Source organism: Elephas maximus, chromosome 3 (assembly GCF_024166365.1).
Source record: "Elephas maximus indicus isolate mEleMax1 chromosome 3, mEleMax1 primary haplotype, whole genome shotgun sequence".
NCBI classification, from domain to species: domain Eukaryota; kingdom Metazoa; phylum Chordata; class Mammalia; order Proboscidea; family Elephantidae; genus Elephas; species Elephas maximus.
The window spans coordinates 65871445-65897738 of record NC_064821.1 but is presented as its reverse complement, the minus strand read 5'-3'; the positions used below and the strand labels follow the sequence as shown (position 1 = coordinate 65897738).

The following is a 26294-nucleotide window of genomic DNA, read 5'->3' as shown; positions in this document are numbered from 1 at the left end:
GCTTAAGATCACATAACTAGTAAGCGTCAGAGACATGATTTGAACCCAAATCCATATAGCTTCAAGGTCCATACACTTATCCATCACCCTGAACTTTCTCACCTCACGTCAGGTGCTCAATAGATATTATTTTACTCTTCATATAGCTTCTTAAATACATATTCAAGTTATATACTATTTTAATTTTCCAAAAGAATCAAACCTCTTAAAAAATGAGCAGGCATACTTTATGAAAGAATAAAACCCTCAGCATCTTAAATGGTAAACTACAAATTCATAAACTTAATTCACAAACACTCCAAAGCTCTGCAGAAAAAAAAAATTTAAGTCAAATGTTCTTTACAGAAATAACTATAGCATAAAAGGTGGAACAACTCAAGACTGCTTTCCAACGCTATATTCACTCCTAGAATGGTCACTTAATAGACAAATATGCAATTAAAAAATAAAAAGACAGAGCTCATTTTTCTTTAAGTCAAAAGCAAAATGAAACGTGAGGTAGAGCCTAGAAAAAGACAAGAAAACAATTCGTGACACATCTGAGAAAGAAGACTTGAGCCTTCGTATTTCTCCCACCTGAGACAGGAATTTTTGCCTTGGCCGTGAACATGGCACTCCTTCTTTGTAGAACTCAAGGGTCCTCACTACAAGATGGGCAAAATACTGACTTTAGTACCGAGCCATTTATTTGGTTTCCAAAAGTGTTTTGAAGATGAACAAAGTAATAATATAATTTAAAAACAGAGCAAGGTTATTTCTAGTCACTTCCCTTGTGCTAGGCAAAAAATGGATCCCAAACAGCTCAAATGCATCAGTGTATCTTACAGATACACTAAAATGGACTAGTTGTACCATTTCAATCCATCAAATATAAAACATCTAAAAAATAAAAGGCACCAGAAGAGATGGGATGAGGATAAATTACTTTTGATGTCACAATCCCATGACTCAAAGTGAGCAGTGGTCTTAAGTGCAGCAGAGAAAAAAATACAAAGGAATAAAGGCCAGTGCTATGAAGGGGCTTCAAAGGCTGGGGATAATAGGTACCTTGGCAGTCTGATGAGCTGGAGCCAACTTGATGTCAGTTAAATTAAATGTCAAATAAAAGATATAAAGCCTCAAAGAACATTCTCTAACAGCTGATTACTTTTTTTTAAGTCTCCATAGCTACGATGCACGCGCCTGAAGGTGAGGGAGAGACCTGGAGGAAACAGTCACTCCTTAGGTACGTGAAGAAACCCAGGATGGAAACAAAAGTCCAGCAGAGGATATGTGTCTCTTTGGGAGGTATGTGTCATTTTACTCACGTAGCTTGCTGAACTGACAGCTTATTGCTCTTCTAGACCTAATTCTTGAAAATGATCCAAATAAAACCATTATGCCTGAAGCTAGTAAGCACAGAAAATAAAGCAATTGGTATATTTGAAGACCACACGAAATTTTATGAAGAAAGTAACCCAATTACAGTATTTTACTTCGTGATCTTAACCAGGTTTGTGAAACTTCTATATGACCCTCCAGAATCCACAAGGTGTATGATATATCCTTTTATCCCCTTAAAATAGTCACCTGGATAGTAGCCTGGAAAATGACAGAACAACACACACACACACACACACACACACATACAAAATCCCAAGGGTTAACAGCAACAGAGAGATCTGAGAGAAATGGCCAAAAAAAGACTTTGGAAATATAAGTACATTATGCAACACAGACTGTGTCCATGATATATAGGCATATTGCTAGCATGAAAGTGAAAATAATAAGTTAGTTATTAAGCCTACTATTAAAATTCACCTCCAAATCTAGTGAAGTTCAAGAAAGGCCATAAGGAATCAATGCAAAAAAAAAAAGAAGAATATCACTGATAAAACAGGAAGCTCTTAAGCAAATAATCTGAAATGGATCATTTCCCCTTTTTCCCCCTCAACCCAGCAGCAGCAATTTAAACGGATTTTCAAAACATCTAACAAAACTAAACTGCCAAGACTGCTTGGAATAGAAGACTCATAAACGAAAGTTCGAGGAAAGTACTTCTTTTTTTTTTTTTTTAAGGTAGTACACAACTAGCAAAAATTAAATGCAAATACTCCATTGTGGCAGGTTCTTTAATAATAAGGATTTAGCCTCATTGGACAAGTTAGTGAAAACATCTCAACTTCTCCATGATACTCCTCTTCTTCCCCAACATCTCCCTAAACAATGTAGAACTTACACTTTTATATCGACTCCAGCATTGTCGAAGTAAAGCCAAGCAAGATTACTAAAACGCTTTTGAGGCTGTGAGGTTGCGACACTGGTATCTAGGGTTTCAGTTGCAGAACATGTGTACAAGCAAAGCAGCCAAGGGTCATGCCAGCCTCCACAGCTTTAGTAAGCATAGTCCAAAGGAGTCTAAAACTAGAGTTAGGAAACATCACTAAGGTGGCAGAAAAGGCAGTAAGGTGAAATTTCGGGAGACCAGATTATGGACAAAGGTCTGAAAAAGGAAATCAGGAAGCTGAGAAGGGCTCAAAATTTGATCATTTAAAAAAAGTCACTTTCAAAAAGCTAAAGGCCAGAAAACTGGTATAAAGATGGGGAAAAGCATCATACGGAGCAGGGCAGTCCTTAAGTCCTAATTTTAAGGCATTAAGCTTTAAAAATGTGGTAGTCAGGCACAGTGTTGCACTGCGTAAGCTTCAGGCAACATGCTACAAGCAGAACCTGGCACAGGAAGACAGAAGTCTTCATAAATTCACAAGTGAAGGGGTGCTTTCTTCAACCACCAGTAACGAAGGTATTTCCTGAGGTTCAAAACATATACCTTACTAAAAATTCTTATTATACTTACTATTTTAAGTAACAATTCTAACTGCAGAGTCGTGGAATAGACTCTAAAGATAAATCTTTCTGCCTACATGTTCTACTTGCCACAGCTTATCTCCTCATCTTCCTCTCATAAAGTCAGTAACTCTCAGGGGACAAGGGGGTGGTGAGTACACAGGGTGGGAGTACACTCAGAAGCCCCTTAAGGCTTTTTAACGCCACACAGCACTCCAACTCGCCTTCACCTGGAGAATCACTGCATGTAATGAGATATGACTGTTGGGAGTGCCTGGTGCCTGTGTGTGAAGGCAGACACAGGGAGAGAACTACTGCCATACAACCTGCGGATCTCTAAAATGTAAGAATTAAGCAGAAGTTTTCATTTCGCTGTCACTTATTAATAACTTATTTTCATGCCTTCCAAGTACTTTCACATCTATCTCATTTGAAGTAGCCAATACTCCCTCATTTAGTGGCAACCGCATGCTTCCTCATAAACCTGCGCAGAGCAAAATAAAGCCATTGCTGTTTCAGGTGAACCAATAAAACAGTCAGCTAAAATTTAGTTCAACAGAAATATTTGTACTTGAACAGATCTCAAAGTTCTTTGGAACCTCTAAACCACTGTATAAATTTAAGATGATACTACTATGGCCTACAAGACTGTGAACGCCTTGAGACAGGAGCCATGTCTCATCCTAGATCCTCCATAATTCCCTGAACAGTGTTTTGTACACAGCGGGTTCTTAATGAATGGAATGGATTAGTTTATAATCATTGTTTACTAATTAACTCATTCAATATTTCTTAAGCAGTGAATGCCTATTCTGTGTCAGACTCTGCGCTAGCTCATATGTTTTTTAAGTGACACTGAATTTCAGCCTGTACACTGGGTCACCAAAGCCCTGGTGGCGCAGTGGTTAAGGGCTCAGCTGTCAACCAAAACGTCAGCAGCTCGAACTCACCAGCCATTCCTTGGAAACCCTATGGGGCAGTTCTACTCTGTCTTATAGAGTCACTATGAGCTGGAATGGACTTAACGGCAATGGATTTGGTTTTGGTTTTAACAGAAAAGAAAATGATCACCATTTTTGTTTCCTTTCTCTTATTCCTGATTATTATCTTGACTGGGATAATACTTCTATTAAAAAAAAAAAAAACCTACTTCCATCTAGTCGATTCCAACTCATAACGACTCTATAGGACAGAGAAGAACTGCCCTGTAGAGTCTGCAAGGAGTGCCTGGCAGATTCGAACTGCTGACCTTTTGGTTAGCAGCGGTAGCACTTAACCACTACGCCACCAGGGTTTCCAAATATAGCATGTTTTAATTTTCAAATGATGGGATATATAAAATGTACATAACAATAATATAATGTCTAAAATTTATTTTCTTTCTATGTTGCCCCGAAACAAAATTCTAACACAGCCATGATACTGAAAATAAATGATTATTATTTGATGCTCACTTGGTAACAAGAGCTGGATTGGAGCTTATGACTGAAAGCATCTCAGCAACAGGATTTTTCTGAGCAAGACCAAGCAGCAACTGACCCCTAGTTTTGACTACTAACTTTTATTTATAGTTGCACCAAATTTTATAGTCTTTCCTTAAACACTAAAACAAGCACGTTAAATTGTGATAACACCATGGTAAACAATATTTGTATGGCAGTCAGAATTTACAAACAGTTTTCACAAGCTACATTATCTCCTTTAGTCCACAAAACACACTGGACAGATGAGACAGTGGGGGTTCCAAACTGCGGGATGTTCTGCCAGTCCAAAGAGCTGGGGTTCGGAGTCCAAACCTAGGTCTCCTAATGCCCTCAGTCCAGTGCTCTCTTTACTCTACCACAGCTGCCTCCTTCCTATGCCAGAGCTTGGAAAGTTGGACAGACTGAAAACATGAAAATAATAAGTCCATGAAAGCTTAGACAACAGTAGACATTGGTTATCAAAACTGTCAGCATAGTCTCAGGAAAAAACAAAGCTCTTTGTTTAATGAGACCAAAACTGGTCAGATGTTGAGAAACAAAATGGGCAATAGATGTGTGAAAAACAATTCAGGACAAACCTAAATTCCATGATCAACAGAAATCTGGTATTCATGAATCCTCAAACGTCATAACTTATATCCAGCCCATTTGTTCTGTTTTAGAAATAACTGGAAATCTCCTAAAGTTCTTCCTAAAAACAGAACTCTGTTTAGAGTTTTGTAAACTTATTTTTAACTTAACTCTACTTGGGGAAAAACTCCCAATTATGATCTCGTCCTTCAGTCCAACACTCCATAATAGAAACGAACAGATAGTAAATTGAGACCCTCATTTGATGTATGATGCTACAACGAGGAAAGACAGGTAGAAATACATGCAGGTCTTTTAACTTAAAGAACGCCAAACAGAGGAGGGTAAACATATTTGAGAGCTGAAGTATGTTGATTTTTTATTTTTTACAGATGAAACAGAGTAACCTGCATACGGTATTTGATATTAAACTCTTAGGGTAAGAAAATTCAAATTCCAAAAGAGCGCTGGTAAAATAACATCTCTTCATAGACAACTATTTCACTTCTTTACACTGATTCACACTGACTGAGTGCCTACTGTGGGGCACGTACTAAACGGGACGTAATTGTTCAAATCCAAAGAAAAGCTGCAAAACAGCAGAAAACATGTGAATAATATGGGACTCTCAATCTTCTTGCTATAAATGGAGGTACCTCATGTTACCGTAAATAGCAGCCATTCAAATGCCACAGTCCTCCATAGTCTACCCACTCTGTTTAATATACTTTTTTTAATTCTTGTGTCACTATCAACATGAAGTCATTCAAATCTTTTTCAACAACCAGGTATGGTTATTAAAAAAAAAAAAAAGCCTTCTTTTATTTAAAAGTTATAGTGTGTGTAACTTGAATTGAATAGACTTTCCCCTACCCATTAAATCTGTTGGAAGAATTGTTTTTCTTTTTATAGTTTTAGTTAAAATGGTCAGGTTTGGTCGATTCAGCATGGATTTTGACCTGTTTCACTCACTGCTGTATCCTTAGTGGCTAGAACAGTGCATGGCACATAGTATACACATTTGTTGAATGAATTAATTATTCCTATGATCTATGGCTCATTACGTAAGGAGATATCCAAGAACTTTTTGAGTTCTCAATTCTTTTCAACTTGAAAGAAGGAAAACAACCTCAAATGCTTACCCCAGTTGCTTAGGAAAAGCACTCATTCCATGTGTAAACAATGGCATGTGCGTAAGTGTACAGTTATGCTAAGACAACTTGGGTGTCGTCAGTCACCTCACATACTTCTCTAAGTCCCACAGCTAGAAGAGCTAAATTGTAAAACACCATGAGGACTCAATTAAGCCTCTCTCTGCACACTGAGAATTCTCCTTTGCCAACTAATTACTTCTCCGCTGAAATAATTTATCAAGGCAAGTACCATTTAGAATTAACATTGTGAGAATAACCAGAAATAACAGTCATACACAAATTCTACTTGGGGAAGCTTTCATTGCCACTAAGTTGCTCCATGAACCTGTTGTCTTTCTCCCCGTCAGAGTACTGAATTTAATTTCTATTTAAAGGGACACTACTTTTCTTTTTGGGGAGTGAGGGAGAGGGGATTGGGGGAACGAAGTTTGCAGAAAATCCCTAGTAAAAGGTTTGAAGAAAACGATCTGCTTGGAATTATCAAAATATTTGCTGAGAAAATGCTCATCAGCCCCTCTCCGAGTCTGGAGCCCGGCCACAGGGCATGATTTGGGGGTACTGGCTTCAGCCCACAGTGCCAAGTTTGAGATCCCATAAGGGAAGTAGAAGGCGAAAGAGGAGACAACGTGGCCACCAGCTCAGCTTGCCGGCAGCCCACGAGGACGAGGGGCCACTGTCTGCTCCTAACTTTGGCTCGGGAGCCAGAAGAGTGGAATCAGCCTTTCCCCCAGTGCACACGCTCCACGCGCCTCCGCGCTCCGGCCGCCAAACTCCCAGGCGAGAGCTGGGCTCAGGGGCCGGCGGCGGCCAGCCGGGTCCCGGGAGCTGCCCTCGGGCCCGGCGGCGCAGACTCGGGGCGTCGGGCGGGGAGGGGGCTCGCCGCCCCTCCCCCCGGCGGGCCCGGGCCCTCCCAACGGCGGCGCGGCGGCTCCCTCACCCCGCGGCCGCCGCGCCCTCCCAGCCCGGCCGGCCGGCCCTCGCCACGCCCCGCGGCCCCGGGGCGGCCCCCTGGCGGGCCGGCGAGTGGCCCCCGGGGCAGCGCTCCTCCGGAGAGCCCCCGGCGCGGGCGTGCGGCCTAGTCGGGGTTACATAACGGGGCCGGGCTCCTCTGGAGCCGGTCGGGGGCCGCGGCGCCCATGTCCGGCGGAGGCGGGAGCGCCGCCGCTCACCTGCCGTAGATGCCCTCGGTGATCCGGTTCCGCTTTAGGGGGCGGCGGAGCTTACTGCAGTCGGCGTTCCGCCGCTTCATCCTCCCGCTGGGGGGCCGGGTGCCCGCGCCGCCGCCGCCGCCGCCGCCGCCGCCGCCGCCGCCGCCGCCGCCGCCGCCGCCGTCTCTCACCCCAGCCGCCGCCGCCGCCGCCGCCGCCGCCGCCGCCGCCGCCGCCGCCGCCGGCCCGCCCCACTTCGGGCCTGGACTCTACCCCTGGGGCCGGTCACACAGACATGGAACCAGCGCCCGGGGGGGAAGGGGTGGGACGAGGAGGGGGTTTTAGAGCCACCTCCGCCTTCGGAAACAAAGAAATGACAATTCCGGGGCCCGCCCGCCCCAACACCAGCCAGCCGCCTGCCCCGCCTTCTCGGCTCCGACGGACGGCCCTGGGGGCCAATCAGAGGCGCCGCCTCTACACGCCCGGCCAGTCCCAAGGCCGGCTGAGGCAAAACGGACTCTAGAGCCCGCCTCTTTGAAGGACAGAAGAATGCACCAATCCTTATAATGTCTGGGTCCGCCGCTGGACCTATCAAAAAAGATTTAAATAGAGGCTTATAAATAGGCCCTATAAATATAACATCCTATATTATGCCTCGTTGAGAAGGTACATTTTATTATTATTGGATTGCGTTTCATTATAACTCATACCAAAGCATACCGTGCTATATTGCATTGTACGCTCTCATCTAGCGGCATATGAAATCGGGAGGCCTGGGTGTGCGGCATGTGGTGTTCCTGCGCTAACATGTGCTTCAGTCAGTCGCGTCATTATGTAAGGCGCTTGCAGCATCCTCCCCAACCTGGAGCATCCCGGGAGCAGCGGCGGGGGCCCTTTCGGCGGATCCTGGAACGCTTGGCCAAGCCGGCCGCAGCAGCGTGCGATGGGGGTACGAATGACAAAGCAAACCCTACACACACACACACACACACACACACACACGCAGACACACACACACACACACAGAGCAAACAACACACACACACACACACACAACACACACACACCCCCAGCCTGCTTCCCGCGACATGGTGACAGCGCGACGGCCAATCGCCGGAGGCGGGGGCGGGACCGCAGAGGTCCCGCCCCCTGGGGCCGCGTCACGGGGGCGGGGCTGTGGGTGTGCGCGACGTTGCTCGAGGCAGCTAGGGGCAGTGTGGCGGTGCGCTCCACGGGGCCGGCGGGACGGAGGGCTCTGCGTGGCGGGCTGGACGGCTGCCGAGGGTGCTGGCGCCGAGCGTAGGCCTGGGGCGCGTGTCCGCCCCGGAGCGGAGGGCTGGGGCGGGACGTATTGAGCGCCGATTTTGTGCCCTGCACGGTGCTGTACGCTTTGCATCTACTTTCTCTTTTGCTTCTCATACCCCCCACCCCCCGTAATGTAGGTATCGCAAAATTAAAAAAAGACAGCAGTTTTTATTTTTTAAGAAAGAAGAATGTATGTCATTACAAAAAACTAGGAAAATGTAGAAAAGTAAGCACCTAATAACAACTGGAGTGGGAAAAAACAAAGCACCCATGGGTCTCATGATCTTAACACAACCCCTGTTAGCATTTTATTGCATTTCCTTTCTTTCCAGTTTCCCCATTAATGAATTTATAATTGTTATTCTTATTAAAAGGAATAGTGATCATACTAGAGGTTCAATTTTGTGTCCTGCTCTTTATTTAACAAGCATTTTATCTGCTTTATGCACATGAATATTTCTGATGGTTACAGAATGTCCTGTCAAGTGACTGTACCAGCTTAACCATTCACCAACAATGGGATAGTTAGGGATCTTCCAGGAGCACATTTTAAAACTTCTCGGGAAATGGATGCCATCTTGCCATCCTGGGATGGGTGGACCTCTCCCTGCCCTGTGATCACACCCATAATCAATGCCCACCCTAAGGAGGAACTTGTAGTTTATAGCAAATGCTATATCTGTATATCAATAGATGTTCTCTGTTACTTTCTCCTGCTCACAAAACTTCAAAGAGCACCCAGTGCTGTTCTCTATCATGGCATCCAGAGCTCGTCACAATCAGTGCCCAGCCTCCTTTTCTAGGCAAGCAAGCCTTACTTTTCACTGTCCTTAAACCCACTTCAAATTTATCTTCTCACTTTCCTGCCTTTGCACCCACACAGAGTATCTCCATCAGTGCCACTGCTTATTTGTGGTTTCTTGGGTGAGGTTTGTCCGTTCACCTAGCCAAAAAGCTTCTTGGGGATTGGATCCATACCCTATAGAGATACAGTTTAGAAAAATGACAGGAGTACATGCTTTTTCAGACCAAGGTTGAAATTCCAGCTTGGCCACTTACTAGCTTGGGCAAGTTACTGAATTGATCAGAGCCTGTTTCTACTCAGGTTTGTTTTAAAGTTTGAAGGACAATGAACTTTCAGAGCCAACCATGCAGTAGACACTTAATAAATGGCAACTGCTGTTAACAGTATAGCTGTTCATCCCTCACTTCTACTCCAGCATGTTGATAAAGTGGCACTGAGAGACCAAGGATTACAAACTCTGAGAGCTCAAAGTTTCACCAAGGCCTGCCTGTTGCTGATATGAATGGAATGCCGTGCTGGGAGGCAACAGAGAAAGACTTCAGCTACTGAGGCAGATTGGTTCATGGAGAGGATACAGGTGGGACCTGATTCACTATGGTTGGAGGCTTGAAGCCACAGACCTGAATAGGCCTCATCCTCCTGACCATAAGGGTCAAGATTGCCTGAGCATGAAACTAAGACAATCAACTGTATCTGTGGTCTTTTCCACTCCCGCTGTATCCCTGTTGTCTAGCACAGTGCCATGGCACATTGTGGAATCCATGGGTGAGTATCCAGGGAAAAGATGAGAGAGACACTGGAGACATATGCCAGCTTTCTGGAGCTCACTGTCTAGACTGCCATCAAATAGTTCCTGACAAGGGAAGTGCAGAGGATTATGGGAGCATGTGGCTGAGAGTTACTGTTGGGCTCTAGGGCCACATGGGAACAGAGAAAGGGCAGAGAGAATCTCAGAGCGATGGCCTAAGAAGAAGTCTGGAGATCTGGAGTCCTGGGTCCCAGTCCCAATTCGGATGCCAACTCTGATGCTGTTGGTTGAATTACCTGCCCATCCTGTGCCAAAATCCCCTTTAGAGACACTTCGGCTGTTGTTGTGTGCCCTCGAGTCAATTCTGACTCCACATGACCCTACAGGACAGAGTAGAACTGTCCCATTGGGTTTCCTAGGTTATAATCTTTATAGATTTTCACTAGCCAATTTTTCAGAAGTAGGCTGCCAGGAACTTCTTCCTAGTCTGTTTTAGTCTGGAAGCTCAGCTGAAATCTGTCCACCAAGGGTGACCCTGCTGAAGAAGAATTGATGCCTTTGAATTATGGTATTGGAAAAGAATATTGAATATACCATGGAACATCAAAAGAACGAACAAATCTGTCTTGGAAGAAGTATAGCCAGAATGCCCATTAGAAGCAAGGATGGCGAGACTTCGTCTCACATACTTTGGACATGTTATCAGGAGGGACCAGTCCCTGGAGAAGGACATCATGCTTGGTATAATAGAGGGTCAGTAAAAAAGAAGACGACCCTCAATGAGATGCATTGGCACAGTGGCTGCAACAATGGGCTCAAACATAGCAATGATTGTGAGGGTGGCACAGGACCAGACAATGTTTTGTTCTATTGTACATAGGGTTGCTATGAGTCGGAATCACTCAAAGGCACCTAATAACAACAATCTTTAAAGGAGCAGATTGCCAGGTCTTTTCTCCCACAGTGTGGCTGGTGGATATGAACCACCAACCTTTCAGTTAGCAGCCAAACACTTAACTATTGATCTACCAGGGCTCTTTAGGAGACACAACTAGCCCTATGTTTAGAAGCAGGTCATGTTAGTCCCTAAAAACTGAGACTCAGAAAACAAGGTCACATAATTGATATGGTAGAGCAATTTAGCAATAGGCACAAGCTTAGCAAGATCAAGCTCTGAGGTTATAGGCAAATGCTATGCTGCCTATAGATGGCTATTGGTGGTTGGGGTTGTTGATTTGGTGGTTGGCTGGGGTGGGATGACAGGAATGGTCTCCTTGCCAAGAGCCTAAGGACAAACCAGAGGAGGGCAAACGGACCTCCATTCCCTTCTCTCTCGCTCCTCTTATCCTAACTGAACTCTCTTTTTTCCTCCCCTACCCTAGCCCAAGCCCCTTTGGCCCCAGCCAAGAGCCAGCTTTTCCCCTCTGGCCCTTAGGGATTCTAAGAGCGCAGAACTGGGCTAACATGAGCCAGGCCTCCAGTCAGGGTGTACCCCTCTAGCTCCCCACTCCTCTACCACCAATCAGGAAGCAGTGGAGATCAGCAGTAGCCATTTTACTGGTGAGAAAGACAGAGAAGGGAAACAATTTGCTCTCATTGAAAAGACCAAAGCCCAGACAGGAATTCAGGTCTGTCTCTCCTCTCCTCCTGGAACTTCCTGAAGTGCAAGGGGTTAGGATTTGCACTCAAGCTTCAGCTGAGCCCAGAACAGCCCTAGAGAGAGATCATTACACTTTGTTTCACAAATAATGAAATTGCATTCCCACTTCCTCCACCAACTTCAATCCCCCAAGCCAACCAGGTAGGGCTGGTCCAGCTTGCCTGGGTTTTGTCCATGTCCCACAGGCATCACTAAGTCCAGACATTGAGATGGCCACCTCTTCTACATGTTTTTCTTTCCTCAGAGAACTCTGTTAATGGAAGATGTTCGCGGTTGTGTTTAGAGCCGAGACTACTGGGAAACAGCCCATTTATCCCACAGAGGGGGTTGGTCAAACAAATTGTTATACATCCTTACCATGGAAGCAAGTGTATCATAGATAATGATTATATATGGCACTTATTACATGGTACTACTCTAAGTACAATAGACGTTTTTATTTAATCTGCACAATAACCTTACGAGGTAAGATGATTATTGGATCCATATTACCCATGAGAAAGCTGTGGCACAGAGGGCCTAAGTCACTTGCCTAAAGTCACACAGTTAGTAAGCAACACAGCTAGGATTCAAACTGAGGCAGTTTGGTGCCAGAGGCTGGGCTCTTAGCCACTATGCAAGAAAAATTATAGAAAGATTTTCCAGGTTTGGAAACTTTCATGATATACTGCTCATGAGAAAAGCAAGTTATCAAACAGTACATGTCATTTTAGTAGGGAAAAAATTAAGACATAAACCCACATGAATAGAAAAAATCTGAAAGGATATGCAATTAATCCTTATTATTCACAGATTCTGTGTTTGCAAATTTGCCTATTGTCGTTAGGTGCCATCCAGTCAACCCTCTATGTGTAGTGGATTGAAACATTGCCTTGTCCTGTGCCATCCTCACAATTGTTGTTATGCTTTTGCCCATTGTTATAGTCGCTGCATCAATCCATCTCATTGAGGATCTTCTTTTTTGCTGACCAACTACTTTACCAAGCATGAAGTCCTTTTCCAAGGACTGGTTCCGCCTGATAACATGTCCAAAGTATGTGAGACGAAGTCTTTCCATTCTCGCTTCTGATGAGCATTCTGACTGTACTTCTTCCAAGACTTGTTCATTCTTCTGGCAGTCCATATTCTTTGCCAACACCATAATTCAAAAGCATCAATTCTTCTTCAGCCTTCCTTATTCATTGTCCAGTTTTCACATGTATATGAGGCGATTGAAGATACCATGGCTTGGGTCAGGCATACCTTAGTACTCAAAGTGATTTCTTTTTGACACTTTAAAGAGGTCTTTTGCAGCAGATTTGCCCAATGCAGTACGTTGTTTGATTTCTTGACTGTTGCTTCCATGGGCATTGATTGTGGATCCAAGTAAATTGAAATCCTTGACAAATTCAGTCTTTTCTCCATTTATCATGATGTTGCTTATTGGTCCAGTTGTGAGGATTTTTGTTTTCTTTATGTTAAGGTGTAATCCATGCTGAAGGCTGTAGTCTTTGATCATTAGTAAATGCTTCAAGTTCTTTTCACTTTCAGCAAGCAAGGTTGTGTCATCTGCATATCACAGGCTGTTAATGAGTCTTCCTCTAATCCCAGTGCTGTGTTCTTCTTCATATAGTTCAGCTTCTCAGATTATTTGCTCAGCATACAGATTGAGTAAGTATGGTGAAAGGATACAACTCTGACACATGCTTTTCCTGATTTTAAACCACGCAGTATCTAATTGCTCTGTTAGAATGACCGCCTCTTGGTCTATGTTCAGGTTCCTCATCAGCACAATTAAGTGTTCTGGAATTCCCATTCTTCGCAATGTTATCCATAACTTGTTGTGATCCACACAGTCGAATGCCTTTGCATAGTCAAATAACACAGGTAAACAATCTTCGAGGCTATAGCCTCTGGACACCCTGCTAACTCAGAGCTGAAGCCACTCCTGAAGTCCATCCTTCAGCCAAAGATTAGAGAGACCTATAAAACAAACCATAACACATGCGGGAATGTGCTTCTTCGTTCATTCAAGTATATGAGACCAAGTGGGCAACATCTGCCCAAAAACAAATATGAGAAGGTAAGAAAGGACAGGAAAACTGGATGAATGGACACTGAGAACCCAGAGTGGAAAGGGAAAGGAGGAGAGTGCTGACACATTGTAGGGTTGCAACTGATGTCACAAAACAATTTGCGTATGAAATTTTAGAATGAAAAACTAATTTGCTCTTTAAACTTTCATTAAAACACAGTAAAATTAAAAAAAAAATAGGTAAACATCTTTCTGGTATTCACTGCTTTAAGCCAAGATTCATCCAACAGCAGCAATGATATCCCTCATTCCGTGTCTTCTTTTGAATCTGGCTTGAATTTCTGGCAGTTCCTTGTTGATGAACTACGGCAACCATTTCTGAATTATTTTCAGCAAAAATTTTACTTGTGTGTGATATTAATGATACTGTTTTATAATTTCTACATTCTGTTGGGTCAGTTTTCTTTGGAATGGGCACAAATATGGATCTCTTCCGGTCAGTTGGCAAGGTAGCTGTCTTCCAAATTTCTTGGCGTAGATGAGTGAGTGCTTCCAGCATTGCATCCATTTATTGAAACAACTCAATTGGTATTCCGTCCGTTTCTGGAGCCTTGTTTTTTGCCAGTGCCTTCAGTGTACTTCTTCCTTCAGTACCATCAGTTCTTCATCATATACTACCACCTGAAATGGCTGAATGTCAACCAATTATTTTTGGTACAGTGACTCTGTATATTCCTTCCATCTTCTTTTGATGCTGCCTGCATCATGGAATATTTTCTCCTTAAAAAAAAAAAACAAAAAAACTTGAGGCTTGAATTTTTATCTTCAGTTCTTTCAGCCTGAGAAATGTCAAGCATATTCGTCCCTTTTGGTTTTCTAATTCCAGGTCTTTGCACATGTCATTGTAATACTTTACTTTGTCTTCTCAAGCCACTCTTTGAAATCTTCTGTTCAGCTCTTTTACTTCCTCATTTTTTCCACTTGCTTTAGCTGCTCTACATTCAAGAGCAAGTTTCAGAGTGTCTTCTGACATGCATTTTGGTCTTTTCTTTCTTTCCTGTCTTTTTAATGACCTTTTGCTTTCTTCACATATGATGTCCTTGATGTCATCCCACAGCTTATCAAATGTTTAGTGTGTGAAATCTGTTCTTAAGATGGTCTCTAAATTCAGATGGGATATATTCAAGGTCCTATTTTGGCTCTCATGGACTTGTTTTAATTTTCTTCAGCTTCAATTTGAACTTGCATATGGGCAATTAATGGTCTGTTCTACAGTCCACCCCTGGCCTTGTTCTGACACGATATTGAGCTTCTCCATCATCAATTTCCACAGATGTAGTCAACTTGATTCTCGTGTATTCCATATGTGAAGTTCACATGTATAGTCAGTCACTCTTTCTGTTGAAAAGAATTATTTGCAAAGAATAAGTCGTTGGTCTTGCAAAATTCTATCATGTGATCTCCAGCCTCGTTTCTATCACCAAGGCCACATTTTCCAACTACTGATCCTTTTTCTTTGCTTCCAACTTCCGCATTCTGATTACCAGTAATTATCAATGCATGTTGATTGCATGTTTGATTGATTTCCTACTGCAAAAGATGGTAAAATTCTTCAATTTCTTCATTGTTGGCATTAGTGGTTGGTGTGTAAATTTGAATAACGGTTTTATTACTGATCTTTCTTGTAGGTGTGTGGATATTATCCTATCAATGACAGCACAGTACTTCAGGCTAGATCTTGAAATGTTCTTTTTGATGATGAATGTGATACCATTCCTCTTCAATTTGTCATTCCCAGCGTAGTAAACAATATGATTGTTCTATTCAAAATGGCCAATACCACACCATTTCAGCTCACTAATGCCTAGGATATCTATCTTTATGTGTTCATTTCATTTTTGATGACTTTCAACATTCCTAGATTTATATTTCATACACTCCATGTTCCTGTTATTAATGGATGTTTTCGGCTGTCACTCATCTATCAGTTTGTTGTACTGTGGTTGGCTTTTGTGTTGCTGTGATGCTGGAAGCTGTGCCACCGGTATTTCAAATACCAGGAGGATCACCCATGGTGGACAGGTTTCAGCAGAGCTTCCAGACTAAGGCCAACTAGGAAGAAGGACCTGGTGATCTATTTCTGAAAAAAAAATTGTCAGTGAAAGCCTTATGAATAGCAATGGAACATTGTCTGATATAGTGCCAGAAGATGAGGCCCTCAGGTTGGAAGGCAATCAAAATACAACTGGGGAAGAGCTACCTCCTCAAAGTAGAGTCAGCCTTAATGACGTGGATGGAGTAATGCTTTCAGGACCTTCATTTGCTGATGTGGCATGATGTGAAATGAGAAGAAACAGCTGTAAGTAACCATTAATAATCAGAATTTGAATGGACAAAGTAAGTGAATTTGACTACTTGCTAAAAATTTATAGGTTACCCCAAAATCGGTACTCATGACACTTTCAGTGTCATTTGTGGACATACGGAGGGCAGCAAAATATCAGAGTCATTCTCTGGTCATGTTTCAAGCTGAGGCTGGATTTCATATTTTACAGCTACCTGTCACTAAATATTAATGTAAAGAGTAGTTTTCTAAGATCAGAAATTCCTTTTTAAAGGCAATGGAAATTCTGTTGTACTTGTCTATAGATTAGGAGAGCTGAGGTTATATAAAAATAGCAGAGCCAATTACTTTTAGTCCAGTGAGTATAAACTTTCTTAGAGTTTACAATCATCTTTTATGTACTTCTGAAAAATGAATCTCATCATGAACATTACCAGATGAAAACGGTGCCTTCTTGTTTCAGCTCTTATACTATAAACAGTGTCCTTTACACAGTCTATTTAGTGCCATGATTTTACATTTTTTATGCTTTTCGCTGGTGATTTTGCTGTGTTAAGATGGCCCCTAAGCATAGCACTGAAGTGCTTGTCTAGTGTTCCTAAGTGCAAGAAGGCTGTGATTTGCGTTACGGAGAAAATACATGTTAGATAAGCTTTGTTCAGACAAGAGTTATAGTTCTGTAGACCAGGAGTTCAATTAATGAATTGACAATATACAGTGAAACCTGTGAGATCTGAAACTCAGTGGGACTGCCTTGTTTTTCTGAGTCTCAAAAGTTTTTTTGCCTTTGACAGGGTGCAGTCTTACCACTTTTCTATTGCTTCTTTTAGTGGAAAATATTTGCGTTTTTCTTCTCTGACAGATTTCCACCTTACACCAGTTCCAGCTTTTGCAGATTTGACTGTATATTAAAGAAAGATCCTTAAATGGAAACACACATAAAACAAACTTATAATTGTTAATGGTCGATGAAGATGTCATGACCAAATGTTGTGACCAAAGGCTGGCAGAAACCCAATTCTGTATTTCCCTTAGGAGTAATGGGTCAGTATTCACTAATTCAGTGTTCTTACTGACTTAATAGACCAAAACTGCTATGAATAATCAGAAACAACTACATGTCCAAAAAAAAAAAAGTACTAGTTTGGGAGATGTTGAAATCATGAGCATTTTATAGAAACTTTATGTATCCCTGCCTTTTCAAAGTTTTCTACAGTAAACATTTATGCGTGATTGGCTTAGCCGCGTTTTAACCAGGCATGCCTAGAACGGGATCGCACCCTTGGTGTGGTCAAGCTTCTAGGGAGAGAATGGAGGACTACCTACCTCCTTGGAGTTCCTGGGTGATACAAATGGTTAATGTGCCCAGCTGCTAATGAAAGGTTGTAGGTTTGAGTCCATCCGGAGGTGCCTCAGAAGAAAGGCCTGGTGACCTACTTCCAAAAATCAGCCATAAAAACCCTTTTGAGCACAGATCTACTCAAACCAACTTGGGGTCATCATGAGTTGGAATTGACTTGATGGCAACTGGTGGTTAGACCTACCTTGTTGGTCACTGCCTGAGACTGAGCTTTAATATGCTTGACACAGGAGAGAAGGGCGTGGCAAGTGTTCTCATAGGGTCCTGTTTACAGAAAAAGCGTAATCACCTGTAAAAGCTGTGGTCTCTCTGACTTGATTCACTGTACCTGGAGGAAACCTAGAGCCCAGATTAGGATGCCACAGACATGACACCACTTGCCTACCTTTTCTGTAACACAGGTTAAAAGTATGCTTAAGTATTTTCACATTTGTAATAACCCTGTGAGGAAAGCAGGTCATATTATTTGACTCATAAAGAAATTAAGACTGTAGGTGGTGTAGTAACTTGGGAGGCAGAATTGCAAAGTATTTAACAGTATAAGCTGTAGTGTCAGATAGATCTGCTTTGGGTCCCAGCTATGCCATTTACTAGCTGTGTGACTTTGGGCACTCACATCACCTCTCTAGGAGCCCTGTTGGCACAGTGGTTAAAGTGCTCAGCTGCTAACCAAAAGGTTGGTGGTTCGAACCCACCAGCTGCTCCATAGGAGAAAGATGTGGCGGTCTGCTTCTGTAAAGATGTATAGCCTTGGAAACCCTATGGGGCAGTTCTACTCTCTCCTGTAAGGTTGCTATGGGTTGGAATCAACTTGACAATGGCAGTGGGTTTGGTTTGGTTTATCACCTCTCCGTGCCACAGTTTCCCCATGTGTAAAATGATGGCTGCACTCACAGGCTTAAGGGTAAGATTAAATGAAATAGAGTATGCAAAATGCTTGGTCCAATGCTTGGCATTCCAGTAATGGCAGCTGGTAACATTTAACAAACATTTATTAAGCACCTATTATGGATTGATCACTAGGCATTGAGCATACAAGAGTGACCAAAACATTCGAAATTCCCTGCTCTCAAGTTCACTAACATTTATGGAGCATTTTCTATTCATGTAATACTTTATGGGCACTATCTCCTTTACTCCCTCCTAGGTTCTTGTAGAGGAAGATAGACAATACACAACTACATTAGTAAAAATATGTGCGGTGTCGGATGCTGATAAGTACTATGAAAAAAACTAAAAGAGAGAAAGGGCTGGTGCGGTGCTACCCTTTTAAACAGGGCAGTCAGGGAAAACTTTCGTGAGAAGGGGCCAGAAGGAGGCCCGGTGGTGCAACAGTTAGACTCTGAGCTGATAACTGAAAGGTCAATTGTTCAAACCAACCAATGGGCCTGTGGGAGAAAAGACCTGGTAGTCTATTCCTGTAAAGATTACAGCCTAGGAAACCCGGTGGGGCAGTTCTGCTGTGTCCTGTAGGGTGGTTATGAGTCGAAATTGATGCGATGGCACACAACAAGAAGTCAGGGAAAACTTCCTTGAGAAGGGGACAGTTGAGCAAAGACCTGAGGAGGGAGGTTGGGAGCATGCAGACACCTGGTAGTAAGAGTGTTTTAGGCAAAGGGAATAGCAAGTACGTAAAGTCCCTTGTCTCCAGGTGCCCTGTGCTTTTTTTCCAACATTTATTATGAAAAATTTCAAAGGTATACAAAAAATTGAAAGCATTGTACAGTGAAGAACTATACACCTCCTACCTCAATTCAACAATTAGCATTTTACCGGATTTCTTTAATTACATATCTACCCTAGATCCCTTGTGCTTTTTGTACCAGGAGACCTGCCTTGAGGATGTGAAGAGAGACTATCCAGACTTGTAGTCGGAAAATTGGGGCCTTCACCTACCTTAACAGCAATAAGACAAATAACCTGAGAGGGAGGTGGAAAAGGGGGTGTTAGCTGTGATGGAAATATCACACTGATTAAGGGTAGGGTTGCATAGCTGATTAATGTAATTGTTGTCAATAAGTTGTACACCTGTAAAAAGCTGAATTAGCAAAACATGTATGATGCTTAGCTCAACCGTGCATACCAGATTAAATGGGCACATCAGCCCGGGGACAAGGATGAGAAGGCAGAAGGGGACCGGAAAGCTGGGCGAATGGAAATGGGGAACCCAAGGTCAAGAAAACGAGAGTGATGACAGGTCGAAGGGTTGGCAACCAAAGTCACAAAACAGTATGTATATTAATTGTTTAATGAGAAACTAATTTGCTCTGTGAACTTTCACATAAAGCACAATTCTAAAAAATTGTGTCATAGATACATTTATAACAACGACCAAAAAAAAAAAGCTGCTGAGGTTGATTACGTACAACCAAATACCTCATGGGACTTGATTCCTTGGTTTGGAGGTTTAGGGTCATGGTTTCATGGGACATCCCAGTTAATTGGCCTAATATCACATGTAATGCCTCTATCCTACCTCCTAGTTCAATGCATAGTGCCTAAGTCTTAAAAGCTTGTGAGCAACCATCCAAGGCACAATAATTGGTCTCTATTTGCTTGGAACAACAGAGGAAGAAGGAAAGTCAGGAACAGGAGGATATGGAATGTGTGGCTAATTGCCTCCATAAACAACTGCCTCCTTTGCCATGATACCAGAAGAACTGGATGGTGTCCGGTTACCGTTACTGAACATTTTGATAGAAAAATTCTCATCAAAAGGGGGAGAACTCAGAACAGAATTTCCAATTCTTATGGACTCCAGACCTTCTGAAGCCATGGAGGCTAGACGAACTCCTGAAACTATTGCCCTGAGATAATCTTTAAACCTTAAACCAAAAATATCCCCTGAAGTCTTCTTAAATCCAAACAACAGTTAGCTTGTTGTTGTTGTTGCCATCAAGTTGGTTCCAACTCATAGTGACCCTATGTACAACAGAATGAAACACTGGTGGTCCTGCACCATCCTCACGATCAGGGTTATGATTAAGCCCATTGTTGCAGCCACTGTCTCAATCTGTTTCATTGAGGGTCTTCTCTTTTTTGCTGACCGTCTACTTTACCAAGCACGGTATCCTTCTCCAGGGACTGATCCTTCCTGACAACATGTCCAAAGTATGTAAGACATAGTCTCGTCATCCTTGCTTCTAAGGAACTTTCTGGTTGTACTTCTTCCAAGACAGATTTGTTTGTTCTTTTGGCAGTCCATGGCATATCCAATATTCTTCTCCAACACCACAATTCAAAGACGTCAATTCTTCTTCAGTCTTCCTTATTTATCACCCAGCTTTCACATGCATAGGAGATGATTGAAAACACCTTGGCTTGGGTCAGGCACACCTTAGTCTTGAAGGTGACATCTTTACTTTTCAACACTTTAAGGAGGTCTTTTGCAGCAGATTTGCCCAATGCAATGCGTCTTTTGATTTCCAGACTGCTGCTTCCATGGGTGTTGATTGTGGATCCAAGTAAAATGAAATCCTTGACAACTTCAATCTTTTCTCCATTTATCATGATTTTGCTTATTGGTCCAGTTGTGAGGATTTTTGTTTTCTTTATGTTGAGGCGGAACCCATACTGAAGGCTGTAGTCTTTGATCTTCATCAGTAAGTGCTTCAAGTCCTCTTCACTTTCAGGAAGCAAGATTGTTAATGAGCCTTCCTGCAGTCTTGATGCCCCATTCTTCTTCATATAGTCCAGCTTCTCAGATTATTTGCTCAGCATACAGATTGAATAGGTATGGTGAAAGGATCCAACCTTGACACACACCTTTCCTGACTTTAAAACACACAGTATCCCCTTGTTCTGTTTGAATGACTGCCTCTTTATCTAGGTGCAGGTTCCTCATGAGCACAATTAAATGTTCTGCAATTCCCATTGTTCGTAATGTTGTCCATAATTTGTTATGGTCCACACAGTCGAATGCTTTTGCATAGTCAATAAAACACAGATAAACATCTTTCTGGTATCGCCTGCTTTCAGCCAGGATCCATCTGACATCAGCAATGATATCCCTGGTTCTGCAACCTCTTCTGAATCTGGCTTGTATTTCTGGCAGTTCCCTGTTGATGGTACCACTGAAACCATTTTTTAATTATCTTCAGCAAAATTTTACTTGCATATAATATTAATGATATTGTTTGATAATTTCCACATCCTGTTGGATCACTTTTCTTTGGAATGTGCACATATATGGATCTCATCTAGTTGGTTGTTCAGGTAGTTATATTCCAAATTTCCTGGCATAGATGAGTAAGCGTTTCCAGCATTGAATCTGTTTGTTGAAACATCTCCTAATTGATATTCCATCAATTCCTGGAGCCTTGTTTTTCGCCAATGCCTTCAGAGCATCTTGGACTTCTTCCTTCAGTACCGTCGATTCCTGAGCATATGCCACCTCTTGAAGTGGTTGAATATCGACTAATTCTTTTCGGTATAGTGACTCTGTGTATTCCTTCCAACTTCTTTTGATGCTTCCTGCGTCGTTTAATATTTTCCCCATGGAATCCTTCACTATTGCAACTCAAGGCTTGAATTTTTTCTTCAGTTCTTTCAGTTTGAGAAACGCCAAGTGTGTTCTTCCCTTTTGGTTTTCCATCTCCAGGTCTTTGCACACGTCATTGTAATACTTTACTTTGTCTTCTTGAGCTGCCCTTTGAAATCTTCTGTTCAGTTCTCTAACTTTATAATTTCTTCTTTTTGCTTTAGCTACTCTACGTTCAAGAGCAGGCCTCAGAGTGTCTTCTGACATCCATTTTGGTCTTTTCTTTCTTTCCCGTCTTTTTAATGACGTCTTGGTTTCTTTATGTATGATGTCCTTGATGTCATTCCACAACTTATCTGATCTTTGGTCATTAGTGTTCAATGTGTCAAATCAATTCTCGAGATGGTCTCTAAATTCAGGTGGAATATACTCAAGATTGTACTTTGGCTCCCTTGGACTTCTTCTAATTTTCTTCAGTTTCAACTTGAACTTGCATATCTGCAACTGATGGTGTGTTCTGCAATCAGCCCCTGGCCTTGTTCTGACTGATGATATTGAGCTTTTCCATTGTCTCTTCCCACATGGTGTAGTCAATTTGATTCCTCTGCATTCCATCTGGCGAGGTCTGTGTGTATAGTCGCCATTTATGTTGGTGAAAAAGGTATTTGCAATGAAGAAGTTGTTGGTCTTGCAAAATTCTATCATGTGATCTCTGGCATCGTTTCTATCACCAAGGCCATATTTTCCAACTACCAATCCTTCTTCTTTGTTTCCAACTTTCACATTCCAATCTCCGGTAATTATCGATGCATCCTAGTTGCATGTCCAATCAATTTCAGGCTGCAGAAGTTGGTAAAAATCTTCAATTTCTTCATCTTTGTCCTTAGCGGTTGGTGCATAAATTTGAATAATAGTCGTATTAACTGGTCTTCCTGTAGGCATATGGATATTATCCTATCACTGACAGTGTTGTACTTCGGGATCGATCTTGAAATGTTCTTTTTGACGATGAATGCAATGCCATTTCTCTTCAAGTTGTCATTCCTGGGATAGTAGACCATATGATTGTCCAATTCAAAATGGCCAATACCAGTCCATTTCAGCTCACTAATGCCTAGGATATCAATGTTTCTGAGTTCCAGTTCATTTTTGATGACTTCCAATTTTCCTAGATTTATACATCATACATGTTCTGATTATTAATGGCTGTTTGCAGCTGTTTCTTCTCATTTTGAGTTGTGCCACATCAACGAATGAAGGTCCCGAAAGCTTGACTCCATCCACGTCATTGAGGTCAAAGCTACTTTGAGTAGGTAGCTCTTTCCTAGTCATCTTTTGAGTGCCTTCCAACCTGAGGGGCTCATCTTCCAGCACTATATCAAACAATGTTCCGCTGCTATTCATAAGGTTTTTACTGGCTAAATCTTTTCAGAAGTAGAGTTCCGGGTCCTTCTTCCTAGTCTGTCTTAGCCTGGAAGCTCAGCTGAAACCTGTCCTCCATGGGTGACCCTGCTGGTATCTGAAATACCAGTCACATATCTTCCAGCATCACAGCAAAACACAAGCCCCCACAGTGTGACAAACTGACAGACATGTGGGGGATAGTTAGCTTAAAAAAGTAAAAAAAAAAAAAAAAATGTCTGTCTTGAGAATTATGGTCTTTTAAAAACTATCTATACGGATCAAAGAGACAACAGCACATGAAAAATTAGATAGGAAATTTAGGAGACAACGAGTTTACGTTAAAGGAGGAGGAACAACTCAGAAAGGAGGGTGAGAATGGTTGCACAACTCAAAGAATGTAATCAATGTCACCGAATTGTACATGGAGAAACTGTTGAGTTGGTACATGTTTTGCTGTGTGTACTCTCAACAACAACCAAATAAATAAAATTTAAAAAAAGAAAAAGAAAATAGGGGCCTTTTGTAAGAATCAAAGGGGGAAAGAGAAGACTTCCCTTTTGATAATCTGTTGGGAGAGGTCAACTGAAGGGGCACCTCCCTTCAAGATTGAAAGGCTCTGTGTTCCACAAGGAGCTCAGCCCTCACATCAAGCAGCCAGTCTTTCCTGCTTCCTTACTGAGGCAGGATCAGGAATCACAGGGCTTGGTGTGCCATGGAGCCAGCTGCCACCCACACTGAGTTTGCTAGCTGGTAAACAGGACTGTCAGGGGAGGGGGCTGGTCATTGCTGAAAATCTTTAGTGTTCATCTGGCTGACATCTGACACCCCCGGGGGAGTTGGCTGCCTGATTTACAGACCTTCATGGAAGCAAGGATGGCAAGACTGCGTCTCACATGCTTTGGACATGTTATCAGGAGGACCAGTTCCTGGAAGGACATCATGCTGGTAAAGTAGAGGGTCAGCGAAAAAGAGGAAGACCCTCAACGAGATGGATTGACAAGTGGCTGCAACAATGGGCTTGAACATAGCAATGGTTGTGGGGATGGCGCAGGACCAGGCAGTGTTTCATTCTGTTGTCCATAGGGTGGCTATGGAACTGACTTGCCGGCACCTAACAACAACAATGTTGAGCCTAGGGCAGCAGGAGTCACATTCATCCATACCCCCACACAGGCGAGTCCCTCTTTAAGGAAACACAGTTACGAGAAATGCCGATTGCCGGGAGACCAGAAATCAAAAGCACAGGGGACCTCGAGGGGAATGAAGACCTTTGCCTTCTGGGGAAACCCAGCTGGCATAGTGGTTAAGAGTTCGGCTGTTAACCAAAAGGTTGGCAATTCGAATCTACCAGGCGCTCCTTGGAAACCCTATGGGGCAGTTCTACCCTGTCCTATAGGGTTGCTATGAGTTGGAATTGACTCAACTCACTGCAATGGGTTTGGTTTGGTTTTGGTTGGACCTCTGAGCATCAGGGCTCTCCCTCCTTTGTTTGCTGTTGGGGTAGCAGAGGGCTTAGAATCTTACATACTGAGACTTTTGGAGTTGGAAGAAGCCTCAGAAGTAACCTGGAATAGTGTAAAGTGGTTAAACACCCAAGTGCTAAAGTCAGACTGCTCCGGTTTATTATAATACCAGCTCTACTACTTACTAGTCCTATGACCTTGGGCAAGTTACTTAATCTTTTTGTGCCTCTGTTTTCTATCCATAATATAAGGCTAATTAGTAGCCGCCTCACAGGGTCATTAGCTGAATTAATACATGTAAAGTGCTTAGAACAGTGCCTAACTAACAATGGAAAAAAAAAAAAAAAACAATGGAAAGCACTTAATAAATGTTAGCTCTGGAAAAGTTTTAAACCAACAGTAACCGGTGTTAGCAGTTTGCAGCCAATTTTTTTTCTATGCATGCTATGCATACTGTTATTGTTATTTTCTAAAAATGGGAACATACTATACATACTGGTCTCTAATTTTATTTTTTCACCAAATAGTATATCCTCTGTGCCACTTTTGATAAACCTGAAATGCATTTCCTCTGTCTTTTCCTCCCATGTCTTCAGAACCATAACATCAGTGGCAATTGCATGTTCTGTAGTTTACTTAACCAGTACCCTGCTATCGGACACGAGCTATTCTTGAATTTTCCTTCTGTAAATAAAGCTGATGCCACCTGAGTGTATGACCTTGAGTATGACCTCTCTGAGTCTTAGTTTCGTCATTTAAAAACAAAATGACAAGATTCTACTGGTGATTAAAAATTCCTATGATCCACACATGAATCACTTCCAAGACCTCTCTTATGAGTAACTCTCCGGCCTCTGCTTGCATTCCTCCAATGACAGGATGCTCACTGCCTCATGAGTGGCCTATTTCATTGTTGGATGCCTGTAATGGTCAGTAAAGCATCCACTTATGTTGGGCTGAGATCTGCCTCCTTGTAGCTTCCAGCCTAGTTTGATTCTCTGGGGGCCCCCCACGCGTTCAGTCTATATTCAGTGGCCAATGGCCGAGACCAGTCTAGAAAGCCAGGAAACTTAAGTTCCTTCCTCCTCCCTTCTTTCTTCCCTCTTTCCATCTCTGTCTCCCTCTCTCCCTCCTTCTTTTCCTTTCTTCCTTCCTTCCCTCCTCCTTCGTTCCCATCCTTCCTTCCTCCTTTCCTTCATTCTGTAAACATTCACTGGATGCTTTTCACCTATCAGACCTTCTGCTAGGCACATGGATGTTGGCATAAGCAGAGTTACTTTCAGGGTCAAAACTAGATCCCAGATTCTCTAAATCCCATTCCAGAAAACTGTCCACCACTGTGAGATGGACTACTCAGGCTGGTGGCCTCCCTCAGATGCACTGTAGTGCTCCTGCCCAGGAAGAGTCCTGGGCTGCTCTGTGGGGAGGTGACCAGAGGTGGGGGCAACTTTAGCCTAGGGCTGGACAGGACTTTCTCCAGGTTTTCATGAGAGCTGAACCCAAGCCTCCTTTCTCTTCCCTTGTCTACT

At 42.7% G+C, this 26294-nt stretch overlaps 1 protein-coding gene across 2 annotated transcripts in view; it reads right to left on the bottom strand.

The window, feature by feature from the left end:
* The window catches only part of MACO1 (macoilin 1), a 65157-nt gene extending 57822 nt beyond the window's left edge, over positions 1–7335 (bottom strand). For both annotated transcript variants that reach the window (XM_049878306.1, XM_049878308.1), the window contains exon 1: positions 7204–7335. In XM_049878306.1, coding sequence (XP_049734263.1) covers positions 7204–7283 — 80 coding nt within the window. In that variant the 5' untranslated portion in view covers positions 7284–7335. The remainder of the gene's footprint in view (positions 1–7203) is intronic.
* Between the last annotated feature and the right edge of the window lie 18959 nt (positions 7336–26294).